This window comes from Eschrichtius robustus, chromosome 13 (assembly GCF_028021215.1).
Source record: "Eschrichtius robustus isolate mEscRob2 chromosome 13, mEscRob2.pri, whole genome shotgun sequence".
NCBI lineage: Eukaryota > Metazoa > Chordata > Mammalia > Artiodactyla > Eschrichtiidae > Eschrichtius > Eschrichtius robustus.
The window spans coordinates 24471946-24492137 of record NC_090836.1 but is presented as its reverse complement, the minus strand read 5'-3'; the positions used below and the strand labels follow the sequence as shown (position 1 = coordinate 24492137).

Here is a 20192-nt window from a genome sequence, read left to right as displayed (position 1 = left end):
TATTACATAATTTCTTGTCCAAATTTAGTGCTCAAGTAAGAATTGGCCATGTATTATTAAGAAAAGATGGTTAAAAAAGGATACATCCATAGGACTTTGGGATTAACATATACACACTACTATATATAAAATAGATAACCAAAAGGACCTAGTGTAGCACAAGGAACTATACTCAATATTTTGTTATAACCTATAAGGGAAAAGAATCTGAAAAAGTATTTTTATATATATATATATATAAAATACATGTATAACTGAATCACTTTTCTTGTACACCTGAAACAAACACAACATTGTAAATCACCTATACTTCCGTTTAAAAAACAAACCAAAAGGATACATCCACAAGACTTCTTGAATTTATTTCAAGTCTGTGTTCTTTCACTATCACAATTCCTGTGTGTATGTGGAAAGCATCTATAATTCCTTTCTTGTATGACTGCTTCTGAACTAGGTTATTTAACATAAACTCCTTGGGGATACATATAAAAATAGGAGTTTTATGGGAATATATCACTTCCTGAAAAGTCAGTTGACTATATCTGGCTCAGAATTTTCTCTTCAGAAGGTCATGCACTCATCAGGAATTTGTTTGGGTGAAACTGCTTTTAAAAACACCTTGAGATAATGTGCCCAAAGATCTAATCCCATATGAAATGCTTCTGTGAGTGGTTAAGTTATCTGAAAAGCCTAGTTAGCAATTTTTTACTCTGCTGACAAACTCTGCTTTGTTGAAACCTAATGGTAGCTATTGACGGGTAAGAATTTCCTTTGGGGGCTTCCCTGGTGGCGCAGTGGTTGAGAATCTGCCTGCCAATGCAGGGGACACGGGTTCGAGCCCTGGTCTGGGAAGATCCCACATGCCGCAGAGCAACTGGGCCCGTGAGCCACAACTGCTGAGCCTGCGCGTCTGGAGCCTGTGCACCGCAACAAGAGAGGCCGCGACAGTGAGAGGCCCGCGCACCGCGATGAAGAGTGGCCCCCGCTCGCTGCAACTGTAGAAAGCCCTCGCACAGAAACGAAGACCCAGCACAGCCATAAATAAATAAATAAATAAATTAAAAAAAAAAAAAAAAGAAAGAATTTCCTTTGTATCATACCAAACTTGGCTTCAAATTAAGAGTATGGAACTAAAGTGGTATCATGAGTTTTTTGTTTTGTTTTGTTTTGTTTTGTTTTGTTTTCAGTGTTTGTGAGTCTGTTTCTGTTTTGTGAATAAGTTCTTTTGTCTCATTTTTTTTTTTTAGATTCCACATATAAATGATATCAGAGTTCTGTTATTTTACTAGTGGCTCTCCTTGATCCTGTCAAAGCTTTTTTTTTTTTTAATTTTTATTTATTTATTTATTTATTTATTTATTTATTTATTTATGGCTGTGTTGGGTCTTCGTTTCTGTGCAAGGGCTTTCTCTAGTTGCGGCAAGTGGGGGCCACTCTTCATCGCGGTGCGTGGGCCTCTCATTATCGCAGCCTCTCTTGTTGCGGAGCACAGGCTCCAGACGCGCAGGCTCAGTAATTGTGGCTCACGGGCCTAGTTGCTCCACGGCATGTGGGATCCTCCCAGACCAGGGCTCGAACCCGTGTCCGCTGCATTGGCAGGCAGATTCTCAACCACTGCGCCACCAGGGAAGCCCCATGAGTTTTTATGACACTCCTAGTCTTCTACTTAACTGTCAACTGAAGAATAATCTTTTATTTGTCATTTTGACCACCAATTAATTGTGTCAAATATCCTCATACACACTATGTTTTATGTTTTATTTATAATTTTATTATGCTATATTATATAATACTATATATTGTATAATATATAGTCTTTAAATATGATACTTTATAATATATAACATGTTATACTAAATATATAAATGAGACATAAAATAGTGTGTGAGAAAATTCACCATATAATTTGTTATATAATATACTGTAATATAATATGCTTATTACAGAGATTACCATTAAACATGTCATCCGAAGTGTTTCTCATCTTGGATACTACTTAAGAAGAATAAAGATTTGTTGAAAAAGCTACAAATTAAGCTATTAAGTCCATTATTTCCGGCCACTGCTCAGACTCACATATTAATAAAACCACATTGTACTGAAATGATGTTTATTTTGTAAAGCTCCAATAGGCATTCTGAATTGTGACAAGCAAGCACATTCTGAATTTTGTTTTTGAAATGGAACTATGGCAGAAGAGCCTTAATTTGATAACCGTAATAAAATCTATTAGAACCACAGTGGCATTAACCCAGTCCGAAGGCCTAACGAGTGCATAAAATTTTGACAAATATTATAAGAAATAACAAACTTATGGCCAAAAAACTAAAAGTCTGTAACTGTTTACTTTCTTCGCAAGTGTAAAGTTAAATTGAAAATGCTATAGGTCATTTCTAGGAATCCAGCAAGAAATTATTCAGTGTGCTTTTTTTGTTGACAGATGGAATTTATGTTTATAGACATTAACTATTAGAATATAAAATTATATCAGAAAAATAATCTTAGATGAAGATTCCTAAATTAGATGACAAAGGACATTTTAAATATTTTAAAATTTCATATCATTGTACCGAAGCCAATGCTTCAGTTTGTGGAAGCACAAATTAAAACCCTTCAGGGGATACTTACCCTTTTCTGTTCCTTTACATACTCTATCAATTCATCTCTTGTTCTCCTCACTGCCTCTTCCACAGCCTTTTCACTTCGCTTTTGCTCTTCTATTATTGCTGCCTTAACAGTTTCCTGTTTGTGGGAGGATGAAAAAAGTCAGGGAGGTATGTGCTATGACATGTTTGTGCCCATTTTATATAAACTAAAAACCCTCTTCAGTGGGTTGAGTTTATTCTGTTCAAAGCATACCTTTAAACAGGAATAAGAACTTATGAAATCTTTTGGGTTCTGTTAGAGATTCCACAGAATTCATTTTTCTAAACTGAGTGAAAGGGAAAAGAAATGGAGTAAGCCATTTATTGCAGGGAGCGCCTGACAGACTCCAATGGCTTCCTTACCAACCTTTCATTTGATGTTTACATGATTGATTGCTTTCCTGTACTTTGCACTGTCCACATAAGACTTCCAACTTGTGTTTATTCTTCCAAGAACACCCTAATGCTCTAGGCTGTTTTATTCACATTTAATTTTCCCATCATACAATAATCAAGTGTGGTCTGGGTGGTAAGATTTACAGCTAGTTTAGTTCTTCTGCCAGGTTAAGATGTTGAGAGCTGGACACCATGAATGAGAGGTAAGAATTCTACCCTGTGTGCTAATATATGAAATGAGAAATCTAGTGAAAAAGTGATATTCCCCATTTTACTGAAATAGCAATCAAGAACCCTGAGAGAGTTCAAATTTTCAGATAAAGAGAAAGAAGGCTAAAATTCTGAAAAAGAAATGTAACACTTCTCAAAAACCAGGAAATATTTTCTGCTAAAATAGCATTTCATGGATTGGAAGAATGCAACAAACTTCTATAACTTCCACTTGTCTACAAAGGTATCATCCTTTTTTTGAACAGGCTATCAATTAGAAAATGCCTTGAAATTTCTCAGTTGTATTTCCTTTATTTTGTTATTCTTGAGGACCCTTCACTTTGTAGTGTATATATGTTTTTGTTTAGTTTTTCCCAGTTAATTTCAGACACATATATATCAATATATACATATATATATATAAAATCTAGAAAATATGAAGTAGTAAGAATTTTCTATTATGAATATATTTACTATAGAAAATTAGTAAATACATAAAAATATGAACACAAAACAAACACACACCCATACAAAATTGGGTATAAAGAGGATGGGACTCAAACTGTACATACTATTTTCTAACTCTGGCATTTTTCATTTAAAATACATTTTGAATATTTTAAAGTAATTATATATTCTTTTATGATTTTATATTTCATTACTGGGATGTATAATAATTTATTTTACTAATATTTATTCATGGATATTTTGGTTGTTTTTAATAAAGCAGTGACAAGCATCCATATATGTAACTTTGTGGTGCATATTAGATACTTCCTTAATTTCAATTCATGAGGTAGAATCATGTTGCCCAAGGGATATAATTTTTGAGCTCTCTTACAGCTTTTGACATTTTGTACAGTTTTTTCCCATAAGCAGCCCATGAGAATAGCTGTTTTCTTGCAACCTTGATTACATTTAGTCTCACCAGTTTTTAAATCTTCGCTTATTTAACGGATAATCATATCTAACTTTATTCTGCATTTAAAAAGATTATGTGATATGCAGCATTTTTCATAGAAATATTAGCAATATACATATTAGCTCTTATCATTTGCTTGATTGTGTCCTCTTCCCACTTTAATATTGGTAGACTCATAATTTTTTGGATTCCCTCCCTAATATATCAAGTTAAGTCACAAATCTCAAAAGCCCTATAATAAGACTTTGACAATTGTTACTCTTTATTTTCTATCACTAAGTACATTAAGCTTCAGTTCCATTGATGAAATAATAAAATACAATGTTGTTTCCATGATTATCTGAAAAGATTAAAGTCAAAAAACTATAGTATTTTTTATGTTTAATTTTTTATTGAAGCATAGTTGATTTACAGTGTTTCAGGTGTATAGCCAAGTGATTCAATTATGCGTATACATATATCTATTCTTTTTCAGATTCTTTTCCATTATGGGTTATTACAAGATATTGAATATAGTTCCCTGTTCTATACAGTAGGTCCTTATTGTTTATCTATTTTATATATAGTAGTGTGTATTTGTTAATCTCAAATTCCAAATTTATGCCTCCTCCCTGTCCCCTCTGATAACCGTAAGTTTTCTTTGTATGTCTGTGAGTCTATTTCTGTTTTGTAAATAAGTTCATTTGTATCATTTTTTTGGTTCCACATATAAGCGATATCATATGGTATTTGCCTTTCTCTATTTGGCTTCATTTAATATGATAATCTCTAGGTCCATCTGTGTTACTGCAAATGGCATTATTTCATTTTTTTTATGACCGAGTAATATTCCATATATATACCACATCTTCTTTATCCATTCATCTGTTAATGGACATTTAGGTGGCTTCCATGTCTCGGATATTGTAAACAGTGCTGCTATGAACACTGGGGTGCATGTATCTTTTCAAATTAGAGTTTTCTCTGGATATATGCCCAGGAGTGGGATTTCTGGATCATATGGTAACTCTTTTTTAGTTTTTTAAGGAACCCTGCATACTGTTTTCCACAGTGGCTGCACCAATTTACATTGCCACCAACAGTGTAGGAGGGTTCCCTTTTCTCCACACCCTCTCCAGCATTTATTATTTGTAGACTTTGATAATGGCCATTCTGACTGGTGTGAGGTGATATGTCATTATGAAAAACTACAGTAATTTTTGGGAAAAAAAAGGACAAAAAAAGATTATTTAAAATAAAAGCATCTACTATTACAATTTCTATTGGTTTCATACTTACTAATTTGGAATTTGAAAATTTTCAGATTTTATAAAGGCAAAAAGTAGTGCATATATTACTAAGCCCTCTGAAATAAAACACATGAATAGTTCTTCAGTGAAGGGTATGAATATTCACACTATGTGGGTAAATTAAAAGTATAAGTTTCACATTAGTTCCAGACAGGTTTTGCCAACAGCCAAGTTACAGAAATCCTTGGTTTTCAAGGGTTTTATAATTTTAAAACTACTGTAGACCTGGATTATTTGAATATAAAAGATAAATCCATATCATACTGAATATCAACCAGAATTTCTATCTAGTAAGGGTCATATAAGTAAATTTGACTAGATCTGTTTGGTTGAAGGCAAAAGGATCAATTTAAATAAAAGGGATATATCCAGAAAAAACATGAAGAGTTAGCTACTATGTTCTTCAGTTAACATTTTTTTTAGGGGGGAAGGGGCTGCAAGTTTACACTGTCTGCTCAGTCCACATTTTTGAGGATCCTCCTTTCCTAATTTTTGAGTTGAAGAAGAACATTTACAAAGAAAGTTTCCTTGATTCTCTCCTCCCCAGTTGGGAGTTAGGTGACAGTCAAGGTTGTGAAATCCATATACACACTGTATATTTAAAATAGATAACCAACGAGTACCTACTGTATAGCACAGGGAACTCTGCTCAATATTCTGTAATAACCTAAATGGGAAAATAACTTGAAAAAGAATAGATACATGTATATGTATAACTGAATCACTTTGCTGTATACCTGAAACTAACACAACATTGTTAATCAACTATACTCCAATATAAAATAAAAATGAAAAAAAATGAATAAATACTACTTGTCAATAAATATCTTTGAATATCATACAAAAGTAAAGTTTAAGCCTTACATTTTCTAACCAGCCCAAATTCTCAATTACTTAGAAATGATGAATAAATTTTGTGTGCATATTCAAGTGTGTGTAAATATCTGCCTGCATGTTTTGTTGAATTCCATGAATGAACTAAATTGTCCCTATGAGTCATGAGAATTAGTCTAAAATAAAATACACCTCACAAGAGATGAAGATTTGCCACCAATGAGTATATTCAAACAGGACAATTCTGAAAGAACATTTTCCGGGATATTTTAGTAATGGCCAAACCCCTGGGATGTGATATATTCTCTAGGGCAGGGTTTCTCAACCTTGGTACTACTGACAATTCCTTGCTGGGGGTGGAGGTGGGAGTCCTGTTATAAGCAGCATACTTGGCATCTGCTCACTGGATCCCCTCCAGGTGAGAAGCACTGCTCTAAAATAAACAGTTTGGAGGGAAAAATATCCATTTGCATATGTGTTATGGTTTGTTTGTTAAAATATATGTTAACACTTCTCATCATAAATATTTTTTTGTCTAAAAATAAAATATGTGCAAGAAATCACATCCAAACGATTATATAACTAGTTTTTAAGTGTGGAAGAAAGAGTTCTACATCCTCATTTTTAAAAAATGAATGACTGGGATCAGTTTCTATACTGTTACAATTAAATATGTCATGATGAATGTCATTTAGGGCTAGAAGCTTATATAACATTTTGTATAAGATTTAAAAATTTCTCCTCATTGCTTAAAAGTATAGTTATGCTTTAGTATCCATTAAATCCACCATACATTTCAGTAAAAATGGGATCGTGACTTAATAAACGGTCTGAGGTTGTTCTTTATCAGTGCGATTTAGTTAAGGATTGTAAACACAGTTAAATTATTTATGGGAAACAAATCACAGCAATCAATTTAATTTTGATCTGTGGGCCGTAAAACACAGTATCAAAGATTTTTCTAGGGCAATAGTGCACTTAATTTTTGTTTCTATACATGACGTATGCATATTATCTAATTATGTATTATTTTAAAAGTTGCACGTCGTTGTGGAAATGCACCTTAGAAAATGAGTGTCTGAATCATAAGTAAAGTCAAGCTGCTGTATGCACTTCCTGTGCATCAACAGTTAAAAAAAAGAAGTGAGACTTCTATTCCTACACAAATTTATGAGCTCACACTACAGCTCCATCAGTGCTTTTCACACATTGATCCAACTGCAAATGGAATTTCCACATTTCAAAATCCATTCACTGGGCAACTGAGGAGCTTTCATCTAACTTTCAATTGGAAATAATTAATCTGAACTGTAATGATATGCTAAATGGAAAATATTAATAGAAGAACCTGATTCTATAGATGCTTCTCAACTAATGAATATGCTCAATTAAAATCATATGCTTATTGACAGATATCAACATTTGCCAGTACCTATTTGTGTGAGAGACATTCTTAAAGATGAAATATGTAGTCTCATTACATATTAGCATTAATAAATGAGTATTTGTAACCATTTTTGATGATAGGGATACTTAATTGAACCACAATTAAGCAAAATGTTATCCTCCCCAAAGAGAATTCTATTCTTCTCACCAGTAGAGCTACACTATGAAAAATTATCCTTATTATCAATACTACATTTTGAATTTCATCAATAAAAAAAATTTGTGAATATCTGCTTTTTCTTGGGTTAACGTAAACTCCTACATAATATTATCAATTAAGCCTCTTGGCCCATAAATGCCTGAAATATTTAATATCTGGCCCTTTACAGAAAAAGCTTGCCAATCCCTGATTTAGCTCATAATTCTGTAAGTTGGCAATCTGAGCTGGGTTCAGCTGGACAGTTCTTTTGGTCTTGCCTGGGCTCTCCCATGTATCTGCAATCAACTGCTGGGTCTGATGTGGCCACTACTACTAGGATGGCCTATGGTAGGATGGCTTGTTTCTCCTTCCTGTGGGCTCCCAGCTCCTGCAGACTAGCTCAGGATTTTTCACATAGCAGCTGGACAGAATTGTAAAAGAAGAGTGAAAGGTCTTTTAAGGTCTCTTAGATATGGGCTCAGAAATGATACAATGTTACTACAGCCACATTATATTGGTCTAAGCGAGTATGTATTAAACATTAATTCCAAAATTCTTATCTAATTGTCTAATTATCTTCTCAATATATTCAAAGATATCAGGCATTCTATTATGTTTATCTTCTTGGAGACAAATCTTGTGGACATATCTCCAACCTGGATTGGTTGTTCTCTAGGTCTGCTACATAGCTGTCTATTCTGGGATTTCCCTCAGTCATTTTTCTAGGGGTTTCGCTACATCTCTCTTGAGCTGTTATCTTCAGCTTTCTAGATACCACTGGATCCTTTTTTCTTGGTTTACTTCTTTGTTTTGATAGAGTACCAACTCCAGGAGATTCCTGAGAAAAGGCACATGAGAACTGTTTTGGTATCTCCTTTGTCTTGAAAATGCTTTCATTCTACCCTCACTTAATTTATAGTTTGGCTAAGTGTGAATTTCTAGGTTGGAAATCTGCAGTTTTCAAGGTTATTGCGGAGTCTGATTACATTCTGATTCCCCATCATTTGCACAGATTTCTTCTCTCTTATGAGAACATTTGTTAATTTTCTTTACCTTTGTTTTTCAAAAATTTAACAACAAACTTAGTTACAGGCCTACCTAGAAACTCATATCTTACAATCTAGAAAATCATGTCTTTCAGTTCTGCTGCAAGATTTACTTTAATACTACTACTATTATTATTATATTGTTTCCTGCATTCTATTTTCTGCTTTTTTTATTATTATTTCTCAAAATCCTATGATTCAGCTAATGAACCTCCTGAACCGACTGCCTTATTTTCTGGTCTTTTCACTCCTATTTTCCATTTCTTCAATGGAATAAAATTTTTATACAATTTTCTCTGGAAGACTTCTATCACTTCATCTTCTGACTCTTGTTGTTGTTTTTTTAAACATTCTACTGTATTTTGTTTCTAATCCTTTTATTTGACTTAAAAATAAAGCATCCTCTTCCTGTTTCGTAGATGCAAAATCTTCTCTTACTCTTGAGGAAATTAATAAGTCTTTTAAACTTTTCATATATCCATAGAATCTGTTTTATTTTCTGCTTTTCATGGGCAATTCTCTGTTCATACTTGACTATTTGCTCATGTTTAAAGAGTAGAGCGCTAAAATGCTGAGTAACATCTCTGTGCTGCACTTGTGGTTTATGCACTGTGATCTTAATAGCAGAGCAATCTGGCTGCGTTGTTTCCTTCGGGCAATTTCTGATACCAATACATTTAAGTCTCTTATCTTGGGCTGACTAGATTCCTCAGAAAAGAATCTTCCAATTTCCTGTCTGGTTGTCAGCATTCTGAGAGCTGTGATGGGAAAAATGGCTAAGGTTCTCAATAAGCAGCTTAAACCTTTTCACCTTGCTGTCCTCCCAACCCCATTTCATTACAGCATCTATACCTTCAACTGTGCTTGGTGATCCCTGGTCTAGAGACCCTCTATTTCTTTTTTTTTTTTTTATCCAGAGAACTAATCCCAGTTTTCTGCCAGAATTGGCAGAGAATAAGTGGGGATCTAACTGTTTATTAAACAGACTTCCAAACTTTCCTTCTATTTGAAGCTTCATCTTCATTTTCAATTCTAGAGATATCTGGTGCCACCAATGAGTAAGCCTTTTGGAGTTTCTACAATGTACACTGTATATTGTACGTTGGTCTTCTCAGTCATCTCCACTTCTCATTTAGGGCTCCATTTCAGAGTGGTTTTACAAGGGAGTAGGTAAAACTGCTCTTTTTAACTAGATATGTGTTAGAAAAAATTATGAAACTTTTTTACTTTGAAATAATTTTAGATTTACCGAAAACTTGCAATGATAGTACAAGGGTACTCATATGCCCTTAATCCAGCTTCTCTTATTAACATCTTACATAATTATGGTACATTTATCAAGCTAAGAAATAGTATCATATAGTAATATTAAACAGATTACAGATTTTATTTGTATTTCATCCGTTTTTCCAATAATGCCTTTTTTCTGTTCCATGATTAAACCAGGGTAGAACATTGCATTCAGACATCATGTCTCATTAGTCTCCTCTAATCTGTGGTAGTTTCTCAGTCTTCCTTATTATATTGACACTGTTGAAGAGTACTTTTCAGGTATTTTGAAGAAATTTGGATTTGCCTTTTTTTTCCCTTATGATTAGACTGGGGTTATGAATTTTGGAGAAGAATACCATAAAGGTGAAGAATGCCTCTCATTGTATCATATCAGGGGCAACATGGCATTAAAAATAATTTATCACTGGCAATGTTAACTTTGGTCATTTGGTTAAAGGGCTATCTGCCAGGTGTCTCTAACATAAAGTTAACATTTTTTCCCTTTCTATAATCTGTTCATTAGATATGAACAACTAAGTCCAGTCAACACTCAAGGGGAGGGAAACTGGACTCCATCTACTGGGAGGGGAGTATTTACATTTATTTTTTAGAGATAAATGAATATTTTTAAACTACAGATACAGTTTCTTCAGCAGCTACAGAACTATTCAGCATTTCTAATTCTTCTGCGTCAGTTCTGGGATTTATATTTTTCTTGGTACTCTTTCATTTCATCTAAGCTTTACAGTTGATTGGTATTGTTATTTATATTGCTATATCATCTCTAAAATTTTTATAGGATCTACATTATCCTATATAAAAATTCATTCCTCTGATAATGTCCATTAATAACATTCCTCTTTCGTCCATTAATCTTGTGAAAGATTTGTGAATTTTATGTCTTTAAAAAATGACAGTTTAGTATTTGTAAACTTTCTAATCTATGTCATGCATTTCTGTCATAACTTTTATTATTGTTTTCCTTCTATCTTCTTTGGATTATTCTATTCTTTCTTATCTAACTTCCTTAATAAATTGGAAGTGTTATTAATTAGCTCATTATTTTGCAGTCTTTTCTACTTTCTAATTTAAATATTTAAGGCTATGATTTTCCTCTGAAGTAACACTGTAGATGCTTCTCACAGCTTTTTAAGTAAATAACTATTTTAAAAACGACTGCAATCTTTTTCCTTTGTGCTTAGCTTTCTTCTTAAATTTCATACACAGTGAAATGCACAAACTTTAAGTGTATCACTCAGTGGATATTTACATACATATACACCCATTTACTCACTACCCAGATAAAGAAAAAGAACACTTAAATGCCACAGAAAGTTCTCTCATGCTTCTCCCCATCATAGACAACCACTATTGTAATTTCTATCCCCATAGGTTACTTTTTCTTGTTCTTAAAGGTCATAAAATTTGAATTACACCATATTTATGCTTTTGTGACCAAATATTATTCAACACAAAATTTTTGAGATTCATCCATATTGTAGAGTGTATCATTAGTTTGTCTTTTAATTTTGGTGTAGTGTTCCAAACAATACACCACAATTTATTCATCCATTCTACCAATAACGGATATTTGGAGAGTTTCGGTTTGGGATTATTATGAAGAAAGCTCCTTTTATCATTCCTTTACACATCTTTTAGTGGGCATAAGCATTAATTTCTGTTGAGTGCATACATAATTGTGGAAATGGTGGGTGCCAGAGTATACATGTGTTGAGCTACTTAGTAAATACTGCCACACACTTTTAAAAAGTAGGCAAATTTACACTCGCACCAAAAAAGAATTAGAGGTCCAATTAATCCACATCATTGTCAATGCTTGGTATTTTGTCGGTCCCTTTAATTATATCCATACCCAGGGCAGTGATATACTGGTATCTCTTTGTGATTTTAATTCATATTTCCTGCATGAATAATGATATTGAGCATCTTTTCATATGCTTATTGGCCATTTTTACATGTTGTTTTGTAAGGGCCCTTATTCCCAGGTTGTGGCTTTATTCCAAAAAGTAAGGCCTTTAAGGGATTCTCAAATGAAAGCCTTTGATTTATCAAAACACTTCTACCTTTGCAAGACTTAACTTACAACCCTTATTTCCTGAAAGTACCTGGTCAGCTCTTTAGCCTCTCAGCTGTTCTTTTTTGTTGCTGGATTTTAAGAGTCTTGCACTCTGCGTATGCAATTTAGGATTTGGCCAAGGACTTGGGGGTAATCTGAACACAGATTTTTGTTGTTCTGAGAGTTTGTTCTGAAAGTATGCCTCTTGGCAGGCATGAACTCTGCCTCCTGCCTCATTGACCCTATAAGACTTTTTCTGCTTTTGAGTTTTAATTCTGCATGCTGCCAAATAGACAACAATTTTAAGACTGAAGGCAGGGAGGAGCTTCAAGATGGCAGAAGAGTAAGACGCGGAGATCACCTTCCTCCTCACAAATACATCAGAAGTACATCTACATGTGGAACAGCTCCTACAGAACACCTACTGAGTGCTGGCAGAAGACTTCAGACCTCCCAAAAGGCAAGAAATTCCCCATGTACCTGGGTAGGGCAAAAGAAAAAAGAAAAAACAGAGACAAAGAATAGGGACGGGACCTGAACCAGTGGGAGGGAGCTGTGAAGGAGGAAAGGTTTCCACACACTAGAAGCCCCTTTGCGGGCGGAGACTGCGGGTGGCGGAGGGGGGAAGCTTCGGAGCCACGGAGGAGAGCGCAGCCACAGGGGTGCGGAGGGCAAAGTGGAGAGATTCCCGCACAGAGGATCGGCGCCGACCAGCACTCACCAGCCCAAGAGGCTTGTCTGCTCACCCGCTGGGGCGGGCGGGGGCTGGGAGCTGAGGCTCGGGCTTCCGTCGGATCGCAAGGAGAGGACTGGGGTTGGCAGCGTGAACACAGCCTGAAGGGGCTAGTGCGCCACAGCTAGCCGGGAGGGAGTCCGGGAAAAGGTCTGGAGTTGCTGAAGAGGCAAGAGACTTTTTCTTCCCTCTATGTTTCCTGGTGCGTGAGGAGAGGGGATTCAGAGTGCCACTTAAAGGAGCTCCAGAGACGGGCGCGAGCCGCGGCTATCAGCGCGGACCCCAGAGACGGGCATGAGACGCTAAGGCGGCTGCTGCTGCCGCCACCAAGAAGCCTGTGTGCGAGCACAGGTCACTATCCACACCGCCCCTCCCGGGAGCCTGTGCAGCCCGCCACTGCCAGGGTCCTGTGATCCAAGGACAACTTCCCCGGGAGAACGCATGGCGCACCTCAGGCTGCTGCAACGTCACGCCGGACTCTGCTGCCGCAGGCTCACCCCGCATCCGTACCCCTCCCTCCCCCCGGCCTGAGTGAGCCAGAGCCCCCAAAGCAGCTGCTCCTTTAACCCCATCCTGTCTGAGCAAAGAACAGACGCCCTCAGGCGACCTACATGCAGAGGCGGGGCCAAATCCAAAGCTGAACCCTGGGAGCTGTTCCAACAAACAAGAGAAAGGGAAATCCCTCCCAGCAGCCTCAGGAGCAGTGGATTGATTCTCCACAATCAACTTGATGTACCTGCATCTGTCGAATACCTGAATAGACAACGAATAACCTCAAATTGAGGAGGTGGACTTTGGGAACAATGATATATATATTTTTTTCCCTTTTTCTCTTTTTGTGAGTGTGTATGCTTCTGTGTGTGATTTTGTCTGTATAGCTTTGCTTTTACCATCCATTTGTCCTAGGGTCCTCTCTGTCTGCTTTTTTTTTTTGTTTTTTACTGTAAAAATTTTTTTCTTAATAATTATTTTTTATTTTTTATTTTAATAACTTTATTTTAATTTATTTTACTTTATTTTATTTTATTTGATCCTCTTTCTTTCTTTCTTACTATTTTTTCTCCCTTTTATTCTGAGCCGTGTGGATGAAAGGCTCTTGGTGCTCCAGCCAGGCATCAGGGCTGTGCCCCTGAGGTGGGAGAGCCAAGATCAGGACACCAGAGACCTCCCAGATCCACGTAATATCAAATGGCGAAAATCTCCAAGAGATCTCCATCTCAATGACAAGACCCAGCTTCACTCAACGACCAGCAAGCTACAGTGCAGGACACCCTATGCCAAACAACTAGCAAGTCAGGAACACGACCCCATCCATTAGCAGAGAGGCTGCCTAAAATCATAAGAAGGCCACAGACACCCCTAAACACACCACCACACGTAGACCTGCCCACCAGAAAGACAAGGTCCAGCCTCATCCACCAGAACACAGGCACTAGTCTCCTCCACCAGGAAGCCTACACAACCCACTAAACCAACCTTAGCCATTGGGGATGGACACCAAAAAAAAACGGGAACTACGAACCTGCAGCCTGCAAAAAGGAGGCCCCAAACAGAGTAAGATAAGCAAAATGAGAAGACAGAAAAACACACAGCAGATGAAGGAGCAAGGTAAAAACCCACCAGACCTAACAAATGAAGAGGAAATAGGCAGTCTACCTGAAAAAGAGTTCAGAATAATGATAGTAAAGATGATCCAAAATCTTGGATATAGAATAGAGAAAACACAAGAAACGTTTAACAAGGACCTAGAAGAACTAAAGAGCAAACAAACAAAGATGAACAACACAATAAATGAAATTAAAAATTCTCTAGAAGGGATCAATAGCAGAATAACTGAGGCAGAAGAACAGATAAGTGACCTGGAAGATAAAAGAGTGGAAATAACTACTGCAGAGCAGAATAAAGAAAAAAGAATGAAAAGAACTGAGGACAGTCTCAGAGACCTCTGGGACAACATTAAACACACCAACATTCGAATTATAGGGGTCCCAGAAGAAGAAGAGAAAAAGAAAGGGATTGAGAAAATATTTGAAGAGATTATAGTTGAAAACTTCTCTAATACGGGAAAGGAAATAGTTAATCAAGTCCAGGAAGCACAGAGAGTCCCATACAGGATAAATCCAAGGAGAAACATATTAAGACACATATTAATCAAACTATCAAAAATTAAATACAAAGAAAAAATATTAAAAGCAGCAAGGGAAAATTAACAAATAACACATAAGGGAATCCCCATAAGGTTAACAGCTGACCTTTCAGCAGAAACTCTGCAAGCCAAAAGGGAGTGGCAGGACATATTTAAAGTGATGAAGGAGAAAAACCTACAACCAAGATTACTCTACCCAGCAAGGATCTCATTCAGATTTGATGGAGAAATTAAAAGCTTTACAGACAAGAAAAAGCTAAGAGAATTCAGCACCACCAAACCAGCTTTAGAACAAATGCTAAAGGACTTTTCTAGGCAGGAAACACAAGAGAAGGAGAAGACCTACAATAACAAACCCAAAACAATTAAGAAAATGGTAATAGGAACATACATATCAATAACTACCTAAAATGTAAGTGGATTAAATGCTCCAACCAAAAGACATACACTGGCTGAATGGATACAAAAACAAGACCCGTATATATGCTGCCTACAAGAGACCCACTTCAGACCTAGGGACACATACAGACTGAAAGTGAGGGGATGGAAAAAGATATTCCATGCAAATGGAAATCAAAAGAAAGAGGGAGTAGCAGTTCTCATATCAGACAAAATAGACTTTAAAATAAAGACTGTTACAAGAGACAAAGAAGGACACTACATAATAATGAAGGGATCGATCCAAGAAGATATAGCAATTGTAAATATTTATGCACCCAACATAGGAGCACCTCAACACATAAGGCAAATACTAACAGCCATAAAAGGGGAAATTGATAGTAACACAATCATAGTAGGGGACTTTAACACCCAACTTTCACCAATAGAGAGATCATCCAAAATGAAAATAAATAAGGAAACACAAGCTTTAAATGATACATTAAACAAGACGGACTTAATTGATATTTATAGGACATTCCATTCAAAAAAAACAGAATACACTTTCTTCTCAAGTGCTCATGGAACATTCTCCAGGATAGATCATATCTTGGGTCACAAATCAAGCCTTGGTAAATTTAAGAAAATGAAATCATATCAAGTATGTATTCCGACCACAATGCTATGAGACTAGATATCAAATACAGGAAAATGTCTGTAAGAAATACAAACACATGGAGGCTAAACAACACACTACTTAATAACCAAGAGATCACTGAAGAAATCAAAGGGGAAATCAAAAAATACCTAGAAACAAATGACAATGAAAACACGACGACCCAAAACCTATGGGATGCAGCAAAAGCAGTTCTAAGAGGGAAGCTTATAGCAATTCAATCCTACCTGAAGAAACAAGAAACATCTCAAATAAACAACCTAACCTTACACTGAAAGCAATTAGAGAAAGAAGAATTAAAAAAACCCAAAGTTAGCAGAAGGAAAGAAATCATAAAGATCAGATCAGAAATAAATGAAAAAGAAAGGAAGGAAACGATAGCAAAGATCAATAAAACTAAATGCTGGTTCTTTGAGAAGATAAACAAAATTGCTAAGCCATTAGCCAGACTCATCAAGAAAAAAAGGGAGAAGACTCAAATCAATAGAATTAGAAATGAAAAAGGAGAAGTAAAAACTGACAATGCAGAAGTACAAAGGATCATGAGAGATTACTACAAGTAACTCTTATGCCAATAAAAAGGACAACCTGGAAGAAATGGACAAATTCTTAGAAATGCACAACCTGCCGAGAATGAACCAGGAAGAAATAGAAAATATGAACAGACCAGTCACAAGCACTGAAATTGAAACTGTGATTAAAAATCTTCCAAAAAACAAAAGCCCAGGACCAGATGGCTTCACAGGTGAATTCTATCAAACATTTAGAGAAGAGCTAACACCTATCCTTCTCAAACTCTTCCAAAATATAGCAGAGGGAGGAACACTCCCAAACTCACTCTACGAGGCCACCATCACCCTCATACCAAAACCAGACAAAGATGTCACAAAGAAAGAAAACTACAGGCCAATATCACTGATGAGCATAGATGCAAAAATCCTCAACAAACTACTAGCAAAGAGAATCCAACAGCACATTAAAAGGATCATACACCATGATCAAGTGGGTTTATCCCAGGAATGCAAGCATTCTTCAATATACGCAAATCAATCAATGTGATACACCACATTAACAAATTGAAGGAGAAAAAACATATGATCACCTCAATAGATGCAGAGAAAGCTTTTGACAAAATTCAACACCCATTTATGATAAAAACCCTCCAGAAAGTAGGCATAGAGGGAACTTTCCTCAACATAATAAAGGCCATATATGACAAACCCACAGCCAACATTGTCCTCAATGGTGAAAAACTGAAACCATTTCCACTAAGATCAGGAACAAGACAAGGTTGCTCACTCTCACCACGATTATTCAACATAGTTTTGGAAGTTTTAGCCACAGCAATCAGAGATGAAAAAGAAATAAAAGGAATCCAAATTGGAAAAGAAGAAGTAAAGCTGTCACTGTTTGCAGATGACTTGATACTATACATAGAGAATCCTAAAGATGCTACCAGAAAACTCCTAGAGCTAATCAATGAATTTGGTAAAGTAGCAGGATACAAAATTAATGCACAGAAATCTCTAGCATACCTATACAGTAATGATGAAAAATCTGAAAGTGAAATTAAGAACACACTCCCATTTACCATTGCAACAAAAAGAATAAAATATCTAGGAATAAACCTACCTAAGGAGACAAAAGACCTGTATGCAGAAAATTATAAGACACTGATGGAAGAAATTAAGCATGATACAAATAGATGGAGAGATATACCATGTTCTTGGATTGGAAGAATCAACATTGTGAAAAACGAGTCTACTACCCAAAGCAATCTACAGATTCAATGCAATCCCTATCCAACTACCACTGGTATTTTTCACAGAAGTAGGACAAAAAATTTCACAATTTGTATGGAAACACAAAAGACCTCGAATAACCAAAGCAATCTTGAGAAAGAAAAACGGAGCTGGAGGAATCAGGTTTGGTGAATTCAGAGTATACTACAAAGCTACAGTAATCAAGACAGTATGGTACTGGCACAAAAACAGAAATATAGATCAATGGAACAGGATAGAAAGCCCAGAGATAAACCCATGCACATATGGTCACCTTATCTCTGATAAAGGAGGCAAGAATATACAATGGAGAAAAGACAGCCTCTTCAATAAGTGGTGCTGGGAATACTGGACAGGTACATGTAAAAGTATGAAATTGGAACACTCCCTAACATCATACACAAAAATAAACTCAAAATGGATTAAAGACCTAAATGTAAGTGCAGACACTATCAAACTCTTAGAGGAAAACACAGGCAGAACACTCTATGACATAAATCACAGCAAGATCCATTTTGACCCACCTCCTAGAGAAATGGAAATAAAAACAAAAATAATCAAATGGGACCTAATGAAACTTAAAAGCTTTTGCACAGCCAAGGAAACCATAAACAAGAGGAAAAGACAACCCTCAGAATGGGAGAAAATATTTGCAAACAAAGCAACTGACAAAGGATTAATCTCCAAAACATACAAACAACTCATGCAGCTCAATATCAAAAAAACAAACAACCCAATCCAAAAAAGGGCTGAAAACCTAAATAGACATTTCTCCAAAGAAGATATACAGATTGCCAACAGACACATGAAAGAATGCTCAACATCATTAATCATTAAAGAAATGCAAATCAAAACTACAATGAGATATCATCTCACACCGGTCAGAATGGCCATCATCAAAAAATCTACAAACAATAAATGCTGGAGAGGGTCTGGAGAAAAGGGAACCCTCTTGCACTGTTGTTGGGAATGTAAATTGATACAGCCAGTATGGAGGTTCCTTAAAAAGCTTAAAATAGAACTACCATACGACCCAGCAATCCCACTACTGGGCATATACCCTGAGAAAATCATAATTCAAAAAGAGTCGTGTACCAAAATGTTCATTGCAGCTCTATTTACAATAGCCAGGACACGGAAGCAACCTAACTGTCCATCAAGAGATGAATGGATAAAGAAGATGTGGCAGACATATACAATGGAATATTACTCAGCCATAAAAAGAAACGAAACTGAGTTATTTGTAGTGAGGTGGATGGACCTAGAGTCTGTCATACAGAGTGAAGTAAGTCAGAAAGAGAAAAACAAATACCGTATGCTAACACATATATATGGAATGTAAGAAAAAAAAATGGTAATGAAGATCCTAGGGGCAAGACGGGAATAAAGAGACAGACCTACTAGAGAATAGACTTGAGGATATGGGGAGGGGGAAGGGCAAGGTGTGACAAAGTGAGAGAGTGGCATGGACATATATACACTACCAAACGTAAAGTAGATAGCTAGTGGGAAGCAGCCGCATAGCACAGGGAGATCAGCTCGGTGCTTTGTGACCATCTAGAGGGGTGGGATAGGGAGGGTGGGAGGGAGGGAGACGCAAGAGGGAAGAGATATGGGAACCTATGTATATGTATAACTGATTCACCTTGTTGTAAAGCAGAAACTAACACGCCATTGTAAAGCAATTATACTCCAATAAAGACGTTTAAAAAAAAAAAGGAGACTGAATGCAAAGTTCGCCTCGCATGTTTCCATTTTCTGAAGCATTGTAGCTCCTCCAATCCCATCTACATTAATTGTTTTACAATGACAATGCCTTCAGGAAGTTGCTTTATATATTTTGTGCCACGTTTATGGTTGGTTTTGGTGAAATAGTTCCATAGGAGTTATGTTGTGATGAGTAGAGTAAGAAGCTCCACTCAGTAAGCTTTAAATTCCAACATTATCTATTTCATTCCTAGATGCTATCTTTCGTTCTTTTAAATATATATATGGTTGTTTTTTTCATCATCTCTTTTTCCTGACTCACATAAGAGATTTACAAATTAAAGATTTTTTTCCCCTTAAACTAGTTCTATAAAATTTTAAATTCTACAGATTCTGATACATTTGTTCCTTTTATCATTCAACATTTTTTTTCTCCTCTCATATAATACTTTGTTGTGGATGGTAATGATATCACTGCACAAAGGATTCGTTAAA

General features: G+C 36.1%; 1 protein-coding gene across 7 annotated transcripts in view; it reads right to left on the bottom strand.

Moving 5' to 3' along the window:
• CCDC91 (coiled-coil domain containing 91) overlaps nt 1–20192 on the bottom strand; it is a 367017-nt gene that overhangs the window by 53505 nt on the left and 293320 nt on the right. For all 7 annotated transcript variants that reach the window (XM_068561504.1, XM_068561503.1, XM_068561506.1 and 4 more), the window contains one exon: nt 2629–2742. In XM_068561504.1, coding sequence (XP_068417605.1) covers nt 2629–2742 — 114 coding nt within the window. The remainder of the gene's footprint in view (nt 1–2628; nt 2743–20192) is intronic.